Source organism: Pelmatolapia mariae, linkage group LG7 (assembly GCF_036321145.2).
Source record: "Pelmatolapia mariae isolate MD_Pm_ZW linkage group LG7, Pm_UMD_F_2, whole genome shotgun sequence".
In the NCBI taxonomy this organism is placed as follows: Eukaryota; Metazoa; Chordata; class Actinopteri; order Cichliformes; family Cichlidae; genus Pelmatolapia; species Pelmatolapia mariae.
The window spans coordinates 22,214,520-22,234,717 of NC_086233.1; the positions used below are offsets into that span (position 1 = coordinate 22,214,520).

The 20,198-nt window shown below is 39.6% G+C and overlaps 1 protein-coding gene across 2 annotated transcripts in view; it reads left to right on the forward strand.

The window, feature by feature from the left end:
- LOC134630782 (astrotactin-2-like) overlaps positions 1-20,198 on the forward strand; it is a 280,317-nt gene that overhangs the window by 232,718 nt on the left and 27,401 nt on the right. For both annotated transcript variants that reach the window (XM_063478441.1, XM_063478442.1), the window contains 2 exons: positions 6,115-6,248; positions 8,288-8,436. In XM_063478441.1, the coding sequence (XP_063334511.1) occupies positions 6,115-6,248; positions 8,288-8,436 (283 nt within the window). The remainder of the gene's footprint in view (positions 1-6,114; positions 6,249-8,287; positions 8,437-20,198) is intronic.

Here is a 20,198-nt window from a genome sequence, read left to right on the forward strand (position 1 = left end):
CCTGCCTCGCTACACACGCAACCACCCTCTCGCTCTGTCGCTCTCTTCCTTTATGTGTGTCCGTCTCACATGCGCAATTTTGCTTGAGACTGTCTTTCTACTTGGCTGAGTCTATCAGGAAAGACAGCTGCCATGTTGCAAAAGCTTTCTCAAAGATGAAGTACTTTTTCCCCCCCTTTAGCCCATGGAAGCAATCAAAATAGAAGCTTTGTTATCTAGTTTATGATTAGGTGGACCATATCTATATGTGTCGACCACTTACTCTTTTTTTGCCTCCTTTTGTCCCTCCTTTCCGAGGTCCTGGCATCTTTCAGTAACCTCCCCCCCAGCTGCCTGATTGTTTGACAGGACGCATCACGTCCATTTCACTACTGACTCATGTGACACCAGAAGGGGATTTGGTCACAATGTGAAATCAGCCTTTCCCTGTAAAGAATATAACAGAACATTTTTTTTTACAGTCAACTGAAACTAAACAAAAAAGAAACTTAAAGTGAAAATTGAAAATAGGCTTTTGAAACAGATAAAAGCTAAGTGAACTAATACTGGATGGTTATAAAACCTCAAAGTAATGTAACAATATACAAGAAATGTCTTTATTTTTAGTCTTTTTAGTCCACAGTGTGATTTTTTTTGGTACTCAATGAAAGTTTATTGCAATATCTTCAATAGTGGCAATTTACCTTTTTAAAAAGTGATCCTTTCAAATGCTGAATAACACAAAGATGTAATTCTGTGTATCCATGTCATTTGAGTCCGAACAAGATTTCAGTCCAAGAGCTTGTGGGTTTTTTGATTGCTTATCCATTCTTCATTTGCACTTTTAGGTGGATTTATAGATGATAATGATTATTTTTGGAAGTGTAGACTTGAGGTTTCCTCCGTCTTTGTTTTGGTCCTAAAAGCCTCTCATGTTGCTCTGTTCTCTGGCAGGGCGTCTTTTAGATCGAATCTTGACTTGAATTCAACTGGAACCAGTTTTGGAATTGCACTGGTGGTCTTCCTTACTGGGCAGATGCATGTATGAAAATAAATACATGCATATGCAGATTACCACAGACTTTTTTAGTCCCACAGAAGAAAAAACCAAGGTAAAAAAAAAATATATATATAATAAGCTTATTGCTTGCCAGTAGTTCTGTGTTGCTATGACTGAATTACGGCAAACCTTTTGAACAAATTGGTTGTGAGTCTAATGGGTCAGAATGCTCTATATCTTGGAGAATTGTTGCTGTCATGCTCTGACCATTATCCAGTACTGCAGCCCCTCGCAGGGGTGTGTCTCCAATATTTTCTAAAGAGTAGATGAGAGACAACAGGTTTAAAATGAAAGAGGCAACACCATTAACCAAGAGAGTATAGTAGGCACTGCATAGGGCGCAAGTAACATACAATACCGATAGTTCTTATTCGAGATAGAGCACCTTGTAACACGTAGCGCAAAGTTCAATTATACAATTAGAAGTAACTGGACAGATCGCATCATGTCAAACAAAACTGTTACAATAAATATTTAATTGAGTATCATGTCAAATGCTTCTCAAGTTCACCTTTAGGACAGTTGTTGTGGACTCTAATAAACCTTTACTGTCACCTTTAGCAAGTGGAATTTAGTTCAACTGATAAAATGCCTGACTTGGCTAAAGATAGTGTTTTTAATTCACTGACCTGTTGAATTATGAAATATGATGTGGTGTGTTTTGATGAATTTGGCTGAAACTTATACAGTGCTCACGCCGTCGCGCCTAAAAGCGGGGAAATGATCAGTAAACAGCAGTGTGCCAGTTCCATCCGCAGCCACGCATGCCCAACACATAACAGAACCACTGTGTTTGACAGATGAGGTGGTGGACAGTAAAGGATTTTTATGTTTGTGTGTGTGGTTTCATCACTCAATAGAAATTTATTCCAGATCCAAATCCACGTTTCCTTTTTTATGCTTTTATTAAGTGCACTACTGCCATTGTGGGGTTTCTGTCACCCTGAATCCTCAGAAGGTATGTTCATGAAGTCTTCTCTTTTCATCTTTGGCAAAGAAACATGTGCACCTACTTCCTGGAGGACATTATTAACTGGCTTTGCAGAGCAGCCATAAAGTTCTTTTTTCCTCCCCCTTCAGGTCACAGAGTTTATTTGGTTTGTAGAACAACAACACTTCCTGAATACTGCTGCAAATTTATGTTATAAACTAACTTTCTAGATTCCAGAATCATAAATCTAATTAAAATTTAATTTAGTTTAATTCGATTCAATTCAATTTAAGGGGGAAAAAAAGCAAAGAGAGGGGGGAAAACAGAGAGAGATGAAAAAAGGCAAAGACTAAAGCAACAATAACAAAGAAGGAAGGCGAACGCTCCTGTAGGGTAGATAATTAAACAATTTTCTATAAAACCTGCATGGTCAGTGCATACTATTTACATCCTCATCCACAAACATCCATTAATTACATCAGCAGCAGTACAGACTTGTTCTTTATGCTGCAGCCAAAACTGTGTAACAGCCAGTTTGACCACACAGACACAAACCTTTCTTTCCAATAACAAAGCCCCAAAAAGTGCATTAGTGTTCATACAACTTACACAATGAATGCTTAAAAGTAGCATAGATAATTACCCCAGTAAAGGATATGGTTTGTTTTATCATTATTATTGTTATAATTGTTTTCTTAGCTGTTTTTAATTGCCTAATGCTATCTTGTAACAGAAAATACGATAACACACTAACCATCACTTTACTTTGCTGGAAAGGTCAGATTGGCTCAGAACATCTTCAGGCAGAACTGGGACACCAAAAAACCCAAACCTTCCTAATATTTGAGAGTTTTCAAACACACTATCAACCTCTGTTTGAACCAACCTTTGAGCTGCCCCCACTGTCCCATTTCCTGGAAGGTTCCTAGAAGCAGCCCATTGGTTCCCTTGTTAACACCATTAGCCTTGAATGATGGAAAGGGCCAGATAAATGCATGTGTGCATGCACGCACACGCACACAAAGAACATCATTATGGTGGGCTGTGTGTGTGTGTGTGTGTGTGTGTGTAGGTGTGTGTGTGTGTGTGTGTGTGTGTGTGTGTGTGTGTGTGTGTGTGTGTGTGTGTGTGTGTGTGTGTGCTCTGTCTTACACTCTTTACCACCACTGGTGATTATTTTATAAATCAATACTCTGGGCCAGCTGGCCAGTGTTTTTGTGTATTAGCCTCTGGATACAGACAGTAATATGGTCAGCATAGACTAGACAAACAGATTAATACATTAAAGACGTCACTATGGCGTTGCTTGCTTACTTGTAAGTCACGACAGGCATCTAGAAAAGTGAAAGGTCTAAATTGTGTTTTGGTGCCAACGAGTCTGCAGGGTTTAAATGACGTCAAAGCTTGGAATTTGTGGCTTGAGTTGTTGCTGATGCTCAGTTGCCCTCAATGTTCACTGCTCTTGTCTTACATTTGACGTGGGGAGTGATTGCATTTCAGCTTGATTCGTTCAGTGTTGATAAGGTTAGCAGAGACAAAGTTGTGCCGTGTTTGCGAACCGGTAAAACGGCGCGTTAGAGGGTACTAGCAGGTTCCTAAAAGTGAATGTGTTTGAGGTGCACAAAGACTCTGTCCTCAGAGAGAGCCTTCTTTATGGAAACACTACCTTTTCTAATATGAAGCTTAATGGATAATGTTTGGTTCTTACAGAATGTGTATGGATCTGTGGAGTTCTGGGAAATGCAGAATATGCAGTTAATCGATAAAGTGTAGAGTAGCCTCCTCTTGCCAACTGTGACTTATGTAGCAACAGCACTGAACACACGCACACTCTGACCCGGGATTTTCATTGTGTTTGTTCATTTCATCACTGGATTTTTTTCCTGCATATTTATTTCTTTTCACTTTCACCTGCCGCATACGTTGCTGTCTTCGTCACCACGAGCCACCGCACGCATTCTATCGTAATTAAATGCTTTTTTTTCCCTGCTGAACTTTAAATCCTCGTCTTTATTTTACCTCCTGCATCCCCACCCAACTCCCACCTCGTTCCCTAAACCAAAATTAGATTCCCTGTTTACCCAAAGGAGAATGGCTTGCATTACTCTTCAAACATAAACACAGTGGTAATCGCTTTGTCTGTTTTTCACATGTGCAGCCATGCAATCAAGCGCAGAAACCCATATGGGTTTTTTTTTTTTATTCTAGGAATCTGATGGTGGTACAGGCACTGCGGTCCTGTGGTCTTTCTCTCTTTTGCCCCTGGTATTGGAGATCGTTTCTCATATTTGCCTAGACTGTGTGCGTGCATAGACCTTGAGCCCGTGTTTTTTTTGTGTGTTGCATTTGACTGTGGCCTGCTTCCCATTGATTTGAGGTGGCAAGACTACTGCTGTTGTTGTTTTCTGGCAGCAGTTTACCACATGGGTTCATCCGGTGGTGGTGGTGGTGGTGGTGGTGGGGGGGGGCATAATAACCTTTTTGGTTTTCCAGTGGATTATAATATGGCTGTGGATTATAGTGCTTGCCTGCCCCCTATAATACCTAATTTAGAGCCCTAGTACTGTACTGGAGGATGTAATGATGAAGTGTGCGCTGCAAAAGGATCCATTCCCTAGTAAAGTCAGGGAATGTGTTTCAGTGTTGGAAGTCCCCATTTTCACACCTTTGTTTGTGGATTTTTTTCACTGTCCTATTTTATTTCTCTCTTTCTTTCTTCCTTTCTTTCTTTCTTCAGCCTCACCCTCTTTATTTTCCTCACTCTTTCCTCTGCTGCTCATTTAGGTCATTTGTGCTCTCAAGGTACTTTGCCTCGAGTGGAAGAAGTCAGTTCCCATGAAAGTCTGTTGAGCCTTCTTTGAGGCTCACAATGCAATGTTATGGAAATGCTAACATCAGCTTCTGAGTGCATACCCTGACTCAATTTTGGCCAAGCTGTTTGCCTCTCTGGTCAGGCCTATGACCAAAGTCAGCTCGAATGTCACTTCTACTAATCAACACACTGCAGAAAATCTTTGTTGGCATTTCTCAAATGAAACGAAACAGTGAGCTGTTGAAATTAATCATGATCATGTTTGTTTTTGACTTTGTTTGTGTGCAGCATGTACTCAGTTGTCTTAGAGATGTGTGCGTAGTATCATCAGTTGCTCTGCTTTTGAATCAGTGTCATATGCCATGCGTTCGAACAATAAGGGGCCTCCTTCCTCCTTTTTGTTGGATACCTGGTACACAGTGCTAATGTTTCTGCACAGCTTCAGTGCCCTTTTTTTGAGATCATGATCAAGCACATCTCCAAAGTAACCTGCATGAGGTAACACTACCAACCAGTTAGAGCACATAAATTACTGAGTGCTCCATTGATCTGTAGTGTGACGGGGAGTCGTAGTGATGGTGAACTCCCTTGAACTCACCCTCTAGCATGCCTGCAGCTTTAGGGAAAGCCCTGACATTATATTTTATTGCTTTGATGGTTATATTGCCATTTTGCTGCCTTTTAGAAGATGGCTGAGCTACAACCTTTTTTTTCTTTTTTCATCCACCTGTAAATGAAGTAGCACACAGGAGATGCCAGAAGATGATCTCATCTATTAATATCTCACTACCCGCTACCCTGGAATGGGAGGTGGCTAGTGTCACAGCTCTCACTCCTCTATCATAGAAGTCACAGTGCATCTATGATATCACAGTGTAAGCGCAGTGATAGTGTCACAGTGTTAATGCTAGTGTGATGTTCCTGCCTTCTGGTAATTGGGAACGGTGGGTATGAAAAGGTCACTCTCTTTTTGACTGTGTGTGTGTGTGTGCCCCTCTGCTGTTACATCTTTATGAGACTTACATTGAGTTCTGAACAATTTTGCAACATGAGGACATTTTGACCAGTCCTTACTTCGTCAAATGTAAGACTATATTTTTACTGGCTGTCTCCTGGAGTTCATTTCAGGGAACTGTCAAAGGTAAATGAAAAATTGATTGACATAACATGTATGTCTGTGTGTGCTGTAATGTGGAGGAAACCAGTGGAGGAAACTGGTTGAGGGGGTGGGCTGGGTGGGAGGTGAGGAGGGGGGATGGGATAAGCATAGCTGGACAGTAAGCCCTTGTTCCAAAAGATAATTGCATTTCTCTCACCTGTTACCCTTTACAGGCCTTAAAGAGCGCCACAATGAGCTCATATTGGTGTGCTGGAAAGGGCGATGTCATCGATAACTGGTGTCGCTGTGACCTGAGTGCCTTCAGCAAAGATGGCCTGCCTAACTGCAGTCCCCTCAGGCAGCCGATGTAAGTGTGAGGTGACACCATGACACTTTGGAATCCATGCACATACACAAGAGAGGTTTTATGGATGCATGCACCAGTGCACTGCAGGGACACTTATACGCACATGGATATGCGCACACATACACACTTACCTGTCTCTCTCGACTCCAGGGGCACTTGAGAAAGCTGTAGACATAAGCACAGTCCCTGAAGTTCTAATAACTGTCAGTCGGCCCTTACACTTCCCTGACAAGAACATGCTCTCATTCAGGGTGTCCTAATAATACCCCTGAGCCTTTTGTGAGTCATCCGCCCAAGCGATTGTTGCCTTAAAAAATCTTTAAAAAGAAACAGGAAGTTGAAAGGGCAAGACTTCAGATGATAAATCATCTAAAGTCATAAATAAATCATAACTAAAAAAATGAACAAACTGGATTTATTTTATTTTTGATTTGCATAATTAAAGCAGTAAATTGTATTATGGCACACATCATTAATGCATTCGAAAGAATTATCCTTATTATAGTTTGGTTGACAGAGAGGATTATAAAGTCCAAGTCCAAGAAACTGACAACATAAGATCATATTTTCCTACCCTCCCAATGCATGGATACCCAAAGGCTGGAAGAGCAGCAGCAGGAGCAAAAACAGAATAGGTGCGAGTGATAACAGATATTGCAATTAAGCCAAGCATAGGCCCCCAATTAACCATCTACCTATACAATGTGTACCTCACCTATAAGAGCTAGCATAGGTTCCAACCCCCTCTGCATCCCTGAACTTGATAAGTGTTTAAGAAAATGGGTGTATGGATACAAGAAAAACACAGAATGAAAAGAGGCCCTGGGGGTGGGGGTAGGTTGCAAAGCAGCTTGCACTTGCACAATTCTAAGTATCCTAAAGCACCAAAAGTAGTTTTCCCTAAATTAGAAGTTTTTCTAAATACATTTTTCAGAGTTTTAGCTTGAATGAATTGCTGACAGTTTGGCTTATTTTAAAGTTTTTCTTCCATGTTTTTAGGGCCATATGCTGCATGCATATGCCTCTTGACTGGCTAAGCCAGTTTATACATTCATTGAGGGTTTCTAGCTTAAGTGTATAAATGGCATGCAGGTAACTGACTGGTCCTTCTCTTTGTGACTTCTTAAAGTTTTACTGGAACATTTAAATAGAAAAATAATCAGTTCCATCCTTTATTAACAGCTGTTTCTTTTGTAATGATTGTGCAGGGAAAACTCTGTGAGCTTTGGCAGTTCAGTACCATTCCTGTGGGCCCAAATGTTACAATATATGCTGACCCTTGACTTTTAAGCCAAGAAGCAAAAGCCTTTAAAGCAATAGATAGCAAGTGATATTGAAATCAGACTCTAGTTTATTTTGCACAGATGTTATAGAAGTACTCTGAGATGCGTAAACCTTTTGCCTGTTTTCTTAGTATTTTGTTTATGAATTGTGGTTTTTGACTTACTTGATGCCACAAACAGAGTTTTGGTTTCTGTAACTCTATGACCTGACAAAAAAAAAAAAAAGCCCAAGAATCACTGCAGCTGCCAAAATCTCCAACTCTGGATAGTGGTAGACACATTAAGAACCTGAAATAAGTATTATTATTGTGTGAGAGGATTAAACTGAGCATCAAAACAGCTAACCTCTTTCATGGCATTGTCACAGACACAGCTGGAGAGCAGACAAAAATTGAAATGTTGTTCTTTTATCTCTTTTGAGGGATTAAAGGGGGAAAACTACACATGGAAAGCTGCTGGAGCACATGTGGCTTTGGAATGCTGTTTTGTTCCAAGTCTCTGTTTGCTATTCTGTTGTCAGATGACATATAGCTGGAGGTGGTGCACTCTCTAGTCCAACACAATAACAACAACACGTGGGATTCCCACTTATCCATTTGAGATTTATGACCATGCTTTCAGCATAAAGCATACCCTGATACAGTCCAATGTGAAACTCTAGATGAGGATGCCAAATAGTTGTGGAAGCATTTTATCTCATTGTTCATATATGTCTGTTTTTTTTTTTATCTATCTTGTATTCTCTGTATTGTTTAGTTTGCGCCTATCCCCTTACCTGGAGCCCTCAAGCACAATGGTCGCCCTGGAGTGGATGGATGTGGAGCCTCTGATTGGCTGCAAAGTTTCTGACTACATCATCCAGCACAAACGAGTGGAGGATCCCTCAGAGGCAGAGATCTACACAGGTAGAGAAGCTTAAATTGGCTAAAAGCATCTTTTTAATTAAGCTTACTTATTGTTGGTCTTTGTTCCACATATATTCATAGCAACATATAAAAGTACAAATAGTTACATTCACAAACACAAAAGCTGAGAATAAGAAATGTTTATACTATTGATTCAATAATAAATAAAGTATCTGTTATGCATTGAGTTAGAAACCTAACCTTTATGTTAGGAGATCTGAGATGGGATTGGGCTTGCAGGAAAAGCAATTACCCACATCAGGTGATGTACTGCTGGAACACTGATGAGCCATGCTTTAGGTCAAGCTGGAGTGAGAGACTACTTTTTTTTCAAAATGGTGATGAAGCGATGTCGGAAAGGAAGATGAGAGATTTCACTGACAGATACAAGAATAAAGATGTTTAATGAGTTGATTAGAAGACTCAAATAAGAAGAATTAAACTTACATTTGCAGTGAATGAGTTTAAAGCTTTTGTCTGGATACAGAACAGGCGTGGGAGTTCAGACTGAGGATGGGAGAAGATGACGTAGGACAATTTATCAGGGACGTAAATGGTACTGACCGCTGCACTGTGGGGATAGGGGAATGGTCATGGTAGTGACGGGAGGTGGGGTGAGTCAGGGAAAAGAGCAAGATTTAATAATATTGGAGAAATGAGATGGTCTGGCTTTAGACATTGGGATGCACGGACAGGCCATCCATCACCCAGGGGAGGAGCTAATGAAGCGTGGGCACCAGAGAAAGAGAGGGCACAGATAGCTAGACAGAGGCATGCTGGCAGAGGTGAGGTACGGAGGGGCAGATGGTGTGGGTGACTCACTTTGCTATGTGCCAGTCACCACTCTAATTCATGTTATAACAGAGAACAATACAGATCGAAATCATTGTCTTCATCTTTTGTCTTTTTAACTTTATTCTGTGTGTTTTTTTCTTTCTGAACTTTCTTTAAGTATAAACCCAAATAGGAGTTTGGTGACAAGCAGTGCACTTACATGCTCCGTATGTTTACTTAATATATATGACACTTCTAATGACCCACTTTTGCCTTTGTATACCAAAACAGTGGATTTAAAATAAATCGGTGGTGTGATCAGGGTTTAACAAAAGTATCCCATCAACTTTTTAGGACTTACATTGAATGTACTATTGGAAAAATGATTAAAAAACAGCCAAATGAGACTCATTCTCTTTTTATTACATAAAAAAGCAAATGAATGATATGGAGTCATTTCCAAGTATTCAGTTTGCATTTGGTAGCTTTTCACTACAACTCTTAATAAAGACATGTCAATCCAAGTGAAGGAGACCATCATTAGGCTGAAAAAAACCTGTCAGGGAACTTTAGGAGTGGCCAAATCAACAGCCTAGTACATCCAATGCGCTGGCTGGCTCTGCAGCGTCACCACAGCAGACAGCTATTGGATCATTGCATAATTCTTTCCTTGGTTAAGAAAAACATCTTCACAACTTTAGCAAAGTCAAGAAAACCCTCAAGAAGACATCAATGTCAAAGTCTACAATCAAGAAATGAAATAAATACAGAGGGTTTACGACAACGTACAAACCGCTGATTATACTCAAAAGCAGAAAGACCGGATTTGACTTTTCTAACTGAGCCTGCCAAGTTCAGGGAGGAAAAAAAATATATTTAAAAAATGTTAAAACAATCTTTGGACATATGAAATCAAGATTAACTTGTTACAAAATGACGGCAAAAGAAAAGTATGGAGAATAAAGAGAAACAGCTCATTAGCCGAAGCATATCACATTATCTGTCAAACATGATGCAGGAGATGTTATGGCATGGGCATGTATAGCAGACGGTGGAACCAAGCCACTAGTTTTTAATAATGACGTGATTGCTGATAGAAGTAGCAGGATGAATTGCGAAGTGTAGAGAGATATAATCTCTGCTCAGATTCAGCCCCGTTTTGCAAAACTGATCAGACGCCGCGAATGGATAGTGTCCCAAAGCGTACTGCTAAAGCAGGCCAAGAGTTTCTCAACGCAAAGTTTGGTGATATTCTTCATTGCTCAAGTCAGTCAACTGATCTCAACCCAATAGAGCAAGTTTTGCAGTAGAAAAGCTCTGGAATCCTCTCAAGACAGGAGATGCAGCGTTTGATGATGTCCAGGGGTTCAAAACTGCGTGCTGTTACTGACTGCAAATGATTTATTTAAAATGATGTTAGGCCAATTACACGTGGAGCCTCTGAAAATGACGGACTGTATAGCTGTACTTCCTAAACAGTTAAAGCAATACGTTTGTCAAATCCCTTGAATTAAAGCTAAAATCCAGCACTTCAATCACACCTTGATTAATTTGATTTAAAACCCACTGTGATGGTGTACAGAGGCAAAATTACAAAATTGGTTTCATTGTGCAAATAGTTACGGACCTAACTGCAAAGCCTGCCTCTTAAAATCAAGAGATCCAGTTCTCTGAGCTCAACAAATAAAGGAGCATATTTTTCAAGAACTGCTGTTTTCTCACACTTATGTATTTTGAAGTTATTGGACTTACAGCTAGTTTTTTTTTTATTTAAGAAGAATTTCAGAAGCATTTGCTGGGAAACAAATTGTGAAACCAAAAGCTGAAATTAAAAAAACGTCCAGCTGAGCACAATACAATGCTCACCTTGTGTATAAAAAGTGTAATATGTTTTAAAGCCGAGCCATTCCTCAGTGCTATATTTTTTTCTCAGCTCCTCCTGCCTTTCACAGACAAATGCACATAGACAGATTTCCTTATGGCAGCTGCCACTAAGGCCAGCTTTCGTTGGCCAAGCAGCAGTTTGGGGGATAAACCTTTTGCTTGAGGGCATCTTGGTGGTTTTCTGGAAACAAGTGTTTCTGCTTCATTTTCCCCGTTCACATTTTCCGAGACTGTGTGACGATATGAACCACTGAGCTCGTAGTCAAGCTTCTCCAACATCTTAGGGTGGGTACACTCTAGGATTATTCGGCTGAATTACAGTAAAACCATGTTTGACCATTCTAGGGAAAAATCCTGATCCAAAGCTTAAGTCAGGGATGACAGTTGGCACTATAAAGCAGTGTGAGGTGATATTCACTTTTCATGTGTTAAAGAGGGAATATTATGGAAGATGTGACTTTTTGTATTTTTATATTTGAATGTTGAATAAGGGACTAGTTTATTATAAAAGTACTCTTTGAAGCATTTGGCTCTTCCATGATAAATTACAGGACACCTATGGTGTTCAGAAATGTAAACATAAAACATACAAATAACAGTTGTTTCTCAGTATTACTGGAAACAAAAAGCTAGATAAAACACTAATAACAATGTATGGTAGAGAGGGATGAGCATGACCGCATCCTACTTAATCAGTAGTAATAGCAGTACCTTCATCCAGGAGATGGGGTATAGCCGAAGCCAGCATTAATGGAACTTGAGGATGCATCTGCATCCATTCAAAGCTGAAACACTGCTACAGGCTGGCGTCTGACATAAAAGAAATATAGACGGCTTCAAACAGACACTCAGCCATGCTGAGTATGAGTCACACATCCAGAGCACACACAGCCATATGCACACTCATACAGATGGCAGACAGAAAGAGTGTGAAGATGCAGACACTTGGATGCAGTCTTTATTGGATTCACAAAGCCATGTTTCTATGTTATTGCTGTCTAGACGAGGACAGGAGAAAAGACCGTGTCCCTCTATTGTTCAGGTCAGTCACAGGACATAAATAAGTCCACAGATTTGGCTTCTCTGATTGTGAGAGGGCCGATGTTATCCACTGGAAACCGGCATGTGCAACCTGCTTTTACATGATTTGTGATACAAATTAAAGCTGCACTCACATATTTATCTGTTAGACATCAGCAGAGTAAGTCACACACCTCAGCTGAAATGTGTGGGGATAACTCTTGGAAAAAAAAAAGAAGAAGAAAAAAGTAAATTCAGTCATCGCTCCAGTCATCGCTAAAGACGAAGACTCGCTTTTATTTTTCAAATGCTTTTTTCCACAAGCTGGGGTTAAATACGCTGATTTGAATGACGTAATGTGCCACCCTTTTGGCTTAGGTTTTTCATCCTTAACAACTTCCTGCATGAATAGATGCAATCATAAAGTCCTTGAAAATCTTTACAGTGAAAGCTCTCTTCCTCCAAGCTAATATTCATAAATGTTTCTGATGTGACTCCGTCTTGCCTGGTGATGCGTATTGATTCTACACCTCAGTTACCTCATAATTGGGAAAGGGGATCTGTGTTTACTGGAAATTTCATGTCAAAGTTTGAGTGTGTTCTTTGGAAGTGCCTTATTCAGTTATAAACCCTCCATCAGTACGGTCGGTGGCGTAAGAACCAGCCACGTTAGCTCGCTGACTTCTCGTTTCTTATGCCACTTCTATGCCTCTCCCTAATTTTTTTTTTCTTAGCCTGCTCTACTTGCACTGTATTTGGCCATGAATCCAGGACAAGACAATATTATTTTTACATATGGTATGGCTGTGTTACTAACTATTATAAACAAAAAAGGCCTTAAAAATAAAAGCAGGTAACAAAATACAATACGATGTATGTCAATAGCATGTCTTCCTGCAACCTTCAAACTTTCATCGGGGCCCGAGAAACAGCCCACAACTGAGTTTATTTTCACTTTTTATATATATCATTTGTTGCCATTTGTCTCCGTTCACTCCTTTTCCTCCAAGAAGCATTTATTTTGTAACGTTAGCCATTCTAACCACATCTGTACAAGCCATTAGGAACCAATTTCCTTAGCTTATCCTACTTATCAGTACTTTTTGAAAATTTGTCACTTTTTTTTTAAGGCTTCACCCTGGTCCCTCACAAATCATGAGTAGTAAGGATAGCAGATGAGCCCTTAGTGCATTTATCTTGTTGTTTATGTGGACAACGCTGTACTAGCAACCCTAAGGGCTTAAATACAATCACGTCCATAGTAGATACCTCTGTGCTATTCTCAAAAGCCTCCAGTTTGCACATAGTAAAACGGGAAATGTTAGTAAAAAGGTTCCTTTTAAGCTTGAACTTCACTATTGCTGGAACCCAGAGTTTATATTGCTACAGTAGAAGTTGGGAAACATGTGTGGTTCTAAATAACTTGAGAGGTGACACATTGCTGTAGAAGTAATTTGAAATATTGTGTTGTTTTTGCTCCAACTACCTATTCCAGTCAGACTATACTGGCATGCCAAAGAGAATTCTTATAGTTCTGAGAGATTACTGGGGAATCCCGTCCCCAGAATGTGTATCTGCAGTGTGTTGACAGAGACGCCGCCATCCAAAATGCATCCACAGTGATGCACCGATCAGAATCAAAAAATACTGTTGTGGAGTATAGGAGTCTGTAGTTAATAAAATTTTCCAGTTATTATTTTCACTTCTGATGAGTATGAAAATAAAACATACAAGATAAAAGAAATGACAGTGCAGTGCTTCATTTTGCAGTGATGCTCTTGATTTGTCTTGTGTTATAAATCTGGCCCAGCGTTTGTCTTTACAGCAGCGCGCTTTCACCCTGCCAGACTGGGGTACAAGCCAAGATGGTGGAAAGAGTGCCTTTGAATTATCAGTTATTTATATTTCAAGGAAATTGACAGTTAAAGCGTCAATAAATAGAACATCTTTGCAAAGTCAACTCTCAACCGGTGAGCCATGTTTTCCTTCAGGGGCTTCCAAAGAATTGTGTCACAACTTACAGGTACACAACTTATGTTAGAAAATGTCTATCTTATTGTAAAATATAGCATGTAGGCAAGTGAAGTGAGGAGTTAATAACGACTGGAACAGGGAATTCTACACTTCTTTGTAACATCTGTTACAAAGATAAAAAGGTTTTAATTGGCATATACAACCTCTAAACTTGAAAAATGATCCTGATGGGCAGTCAAATTAAAATGGATATCTCTGTGACCTCTGGTGACCGCCACAGAAAGCAATTAACTACTCATATTATCTGTTAGAAACAGAATCAAATTTGAGGGAATCCCTGAACATTAGTGGCACTTTTTGTTTTGGTCAAAACACTATTTCTGTTTTAATCTTCCATCTGAATATGGGGTGATAGCGCCATTAAAATCCGTCAGTATAATATGACTAAGGGTAAACTAATATAGGGAATAGCCCTCCTCCCTCTAAATATTATTTGCTCCCCTGATCAGGAATGGATGTGTTTAAATCATTGACTTCAGACTCAGGCTCATGCCTCTAGATGGCACACCAATGCAGAGGCAGTGTTCACAAAGAAGCTAGTTCGGCAGTCAGCACAGCACTAATGGGTCAAACCAGATGTGAAAAATAAGATAATCACAGATTGTAAGAGATTTTGCAAAAACTATTAAAACACTAGAAAGTCTAGTTTTAATACAACCAAAAGTTGGCACAGTGATAGAGTGACAGAGAATTAGTATACTGTATACTCTATACTGAAGGCACATCCATTTTAACTTGTGCCTGAAGTAATGGTAAAGTAATTAAGGTGATACTTTATGATATTTGTATTTGGTATTCATAAGAAGGCTAAGGATGGTAAGGAACTGACCTGGTTTCATTTAAGCTATGTGGCACCACAGCCTGAAACTCAGCCTGCTAAACTTTTTTTTTTTTTTTTGCAAAATGATGCAAGACAATGTTTTGAAAGTGTGGGAATAAATAGTGACATACTTGCAATATGATGTTCTTGTTTCTCAGCTATGTTTCTTGTCGATCTCCCTGGGAGTTCTTTAAAAAAAAAGTGAAGCACAAACAAAGAAGGGAAAAGAAAAATCTTACTAGTGCCTCTTTTTTTGGCTAAACACAGACAGTTTGGTTTCCATCATCACATTTGTACCATTCCTGCATTATCTTCTCAGCTGCTAATTTCAGTGGCTTGTCCTTAAATCACAGTTGTGCTGATGTGACACTTTTTTTGTGAGCGCGTTCATAAGCGTAGCACTGTGCTTCCCGCAACCCTCGCACAAATGCACACACACTTGGTGCTAATTAAAAACCTGTGAGTCTGTGTGTTGCGTCACTGCTGTGTGACACCTGATTTTGTGGCATGAAAAAAAAAATCTCAGAGGGCATGGCAGACTGGAACAATTACAGGACTGACAGGAACACACACACAAAAAAAACAGAAGAAATTGTCTGAAAATGTGGAAAGTCTCTCTGAGAGACACAGATACAAAAAAAAAAAGAGAAGACAATGAGGAAAGAATAAGACAGAGCACAAGTTGGAGGAGAGAGAAACCAGACAGCAGCAGGACTAAGGGTTACACAGCAATGATGTCACCTCACACTGGCACTGTTGGACTCAGAAATGGATTAGCCATTTGATCTTTGCCCTTATTTTAGTTCCAGTTTCCTCCTTCTAGCTTAACCAGCCAGCTTATTGGGATAAATAACACGGGGATGCTCCACGGCTTTGCTTACATCTATTATCACATGTCTCATACTTCTACATACCTATCCTCTTTCCTCATGTCGCCCTTTTTTATGCGATCAGAGCTAGTGGTATCCCCCTCCCCTGTTTATGTAACAGCTCCATCATTGGTTGAGACCAAGAATGCACCCCAATGCGTCGATAAGCCCTCATTCAAAGAGATTGAATTATATGGAGATAAAGGGTGTCCTTGAGCATGGTTGCAGATAACAGATTGGAGTGACACAGCTGACTCTCTTTGTTTTGTTAATTAAAGATGACCTCATCGCTAAAAATGGACGCTGTGCACCTCCTCATCACGAGCTTCGCCATCAGCAGATTGCAGATTGCAGGCAGGGGGCCAAGGGCTTTCTGCAGTCCCTTTCCCTTTTTGCTTCCTTTCCCATTTTGCCTCTTCACACACATATTGTTAGTCTCTCTGTCTTCGCCACAGGTCTCTCCATCTCTCATTAATTACAACAATCATTCAGTGTCCCCAAACTCTCGCTAATGGAAGTGCACTGGAATTATGGAATTATTACTAAGACAAGATAAGGATGCTGCCTCTCAGTTCCTTCCTTTTCATTCATCATTGTTTGTTGCAGCCTGTTTTGTCCCCATTATTTATAATGAGATATTTGTCTGTTTGACACAGTTTGTGCCTGGGCTTGATCTTTGTTGAATTTGGTGGCGGCTAAAAATCAATTTTAAAATGCATTTATGCATTAAATTAGGATTGATTAGTTGTTTTGCAAATTTGGGGCATATGCAGGCACAAAATGGTAGAAATAAATATGCACTGTGAATAGAAACCCATGCTTATCAAGAAAAGACTACCAGCAAGCCTGCTGAGATTTGCTTGCAGCTATTATAATCACTGGTTACCATTGTGTTTGTGCTCCAAATAAAGTCAAGATATAGGCACTGAGTCTGTTTATATTTACATGTAAATTTACAGGTAAACTGACATCATTTACAGTATGCATTATCTAAATGTGATATAAAACACGGTATAATCATGTAAGATATTCTTTATACAAAGGTTTGTTTTAAATCAGTGTTGTAATAGTTATATATACGTTATTTCAATATTGACACAATGACAGGGAAATGCTGATTTAGGTGGGCAATTGTTTTTGTTGGACTGTATAGTGTTATATAGGAAGAGACACAGTAGAAAGCTAACATTCTGAGAAAGAGGAGCATGAAGGAGAATCATGGTTTTGATCCCGATCTGGCAACTAAAAAATATTGTTAAAGAGAAAGGCAAGATAACTACTTAAAGGAAGGAAAGCTCAATGACCTGGAACAATAAACAACCACGAAATGTTTAATCTACACACCGAACTTATGCAGATGAAATGGCTTGAAGTAGAGCTGAGAGTGCCATGACGCAAGAGCTGAAAAAAAAAAAAGAAATGGCAACTTATTAAGTCCTTTTAAAGCAAGAAAATTGCAATTAAATGTATCACTGTAGTAGCCAAGACATCCCATCCTGAATAGACACCAAGACAGTTCCTGTTAGGGTTGTTAATAGCACAAGACTGTGCTACTAAGACAAGTGAAGAACCTGAGCGGGATGAACATCTCAAAAAAAGAAGAACACTGCTATTGGGAGACAAACATAAAGAAACAAAATAAGATACACTGATCATGGAAAATAAATTGTTAAAGCGATGATACAAATAAATGGAACCCCTGTGGAAGCCAAAGTAGTGATGGTAAAATAACTCAGTCTTGGACTTGGATCAGTGCCAGTGACATCATGGGATATTTATATCTGGGAAATTGGATGTCGGTGGCTTGTGTGAATATTAGTTGTGATTGTGTAGAGGAGTAAATCAAAATTATTATGTATACTTTGTTGTTCCCTATTAATTCCATACATTGTGTACGTTTAGCAGTATAGGGACACATACAAGCAGTTTATGTGCTATAAAAGAAAGTTATAAGAATTATAAATAGATCAGGCCAGTATCATTCAAACACTTACTCATGAAGCTCACACATCAAGCTTCATTCACAATAGAAAATGTTCCCTCATTTTTTTTTCATTGCCCGTGTTGCCTTTTGAGGAAGAAAAAGTAAAAAAAGGAAAAAAAAGTCAAAATTCTCATTCATCTCTACTTTTTGGTGAAACTCCATTATAAAAATATTTCCATTTTGTATGTATACTCAGTCAAATCTCACTAAGGGTGAATGTCCAGAAACACAATGCCCGTGCTGCCCACTGTGTTAGCTGACACAAGTGGTTACACAAGTCTCCTCACAGTGTTGTACAACAGAACTAGTTGATGCCATGAGTTCACACTATTCTCCTTGTATAGCAGGTAAAGGATGACACTGCAAATCAATTCTTCAAACAGTGCAGAACAACAGTAAGATACAACCAAACAGCCTGTCAGTACTGACACCTCTTGTCTTAATTCAGATTCAGCAGGAGGGCCAAAAGGACAAAGCAAAGCCAAAAGCAATAAAAATGACCAGACGTGGTACAGATGGCCCTACGAGGCCATTAGTCTGTAAGAAAGCAGCCCCTTCTGAGCCAATTTCTTGCTATGTAGAAAAGGTAAAGTAAGGTCACTGCCTAACAGATTTTAATTCACGGGTAGTCATAGGCCGTGTGCCACATCGTTCTGAAAAGGAAACAAACAAAAATAAAGAAGCTGATAAACATCCAGAGCACCTGATATTGCATATCTTTAATAGCTCAAGTCAGATCAAATTTTTTCAACAGTAGGAAGTTAATGCTTGTGTCCATGAAACAATTTTCAGTTTGTATGCCACTTTGTCATCTAGCTGTAACCTCATTTGACCTTCTCCCTATAAGAGCTGCCTTTAATAGAACTGCATAACTATGGCAGGCAGGATGACAGTGCAATTAAACATTTAAATTAATCCTAAAGGACGATCAAATAATTAATTAATCGGTTTTGTCATTACATCTGCTAAACTTGTTTCTTCATGCTTTCATTCATACCCATATGTTATTTTACATTTAAATATGATATCTTATCTTTGATTAAACTATGGCCTGGGTGAAAACTCAATTATTATTAGCTGGAGGGAAGTTGATTAATTTCAGATAACTGTAAAACTCTGACGTAATGCTCTTTTTACTCTTGCAAATGAATGTGTTATCAAGATGTAAGCATTCCACTGAGTTTGTCCATAGGATTAGTTCCTGCTCAGCAACAATATGTCATCTCAACAGCCAATACTTTCAAGAAATAACTTAAATGAGGAAGAAAAGGTTCAGTGAACAGTGTGTTGTGCAGGTTATATTCACTTTGACAAAGCAACACTGTGATTGTAGAAAACATGAATCATATTGAGCAACAATTCCAGTAAAATGAAACGTCACTAGTCTCATTAAAAGAAAAAAAAAAAAGAATTGCATCTGAGATGCTGCAGCTTCCTCAGTGAGGGAAACCAGGACCCACTCTTGGAGCCAGATCAGGAAGACAAGCTTGCTAACAGCTTTTTTATCTGTTTAAAAATATTTTTTTAAAAAGTAGTGTGTTAGGTGGAGTGGTACCAACTAATTATATTTGGGCTCACCTCTACACAAGGGTTCTGGAACCAAACCGCTGAGAGGGGCTGGACTCTATCCTTATCCAGATTTTGCATATAATGAGAGGAACCAGGGAGTTTGTGGGGATACTAACAAGCCCCTGGCTGGCTGAGTGCTGCAGTCATGGAATTTGCACTGGAGAGTGAGAGGGTCACCTCTGCGTGACTGAGTCACAGAGAGCAAGGCTCTGGATGGCAAGGCGATTCTGGATGGGATCTTGGATAATGTACTGGAAGAGAGGTCATTCGTAGGAATGGCCTGACCTAAAGCAGAGCGCAAGTTTAAATTTTACCAAAGCACCTTAGCCCATTGGTCAGTGATTGGACACAAGGTTGAAGAGATTAGCAGAGCTGAACAACTAGTGGTGAGTTGGATCAGATGGCAGGAAAGACTGCTGGACAGAAATGGTAAACCCTGCAGTTACTGAACAGTTAATTGCATCCCAGGGGAGATGGGGGACATAGCATCTGAGTTGGCCATCTTCAAAGACTCGGTTGCAGAAACACTCATTTAGGAGCTGTGGTCAGAAGGTCATAGCTGCCTGCCATAGAAGGCAACCATTGGTTGGGAAGAAGGCTGGTTGGGCTGGATGACTCCTGAAGCAGTAGTTAAATACTGGCGTGCCAGAAGGAGTGCAGTTATTGTGGTGGCACCCAGATATGGAGGAGATGTTGGAGCACTTAGTTTATATAGTTAGTTAGTTAGTTAGGCACCTAAATTTTATGGTATATGCAGAACAGATTGTAGGACAAAGACAGTTTTTTCTAGTTTTTCTAGTTTTGCCTT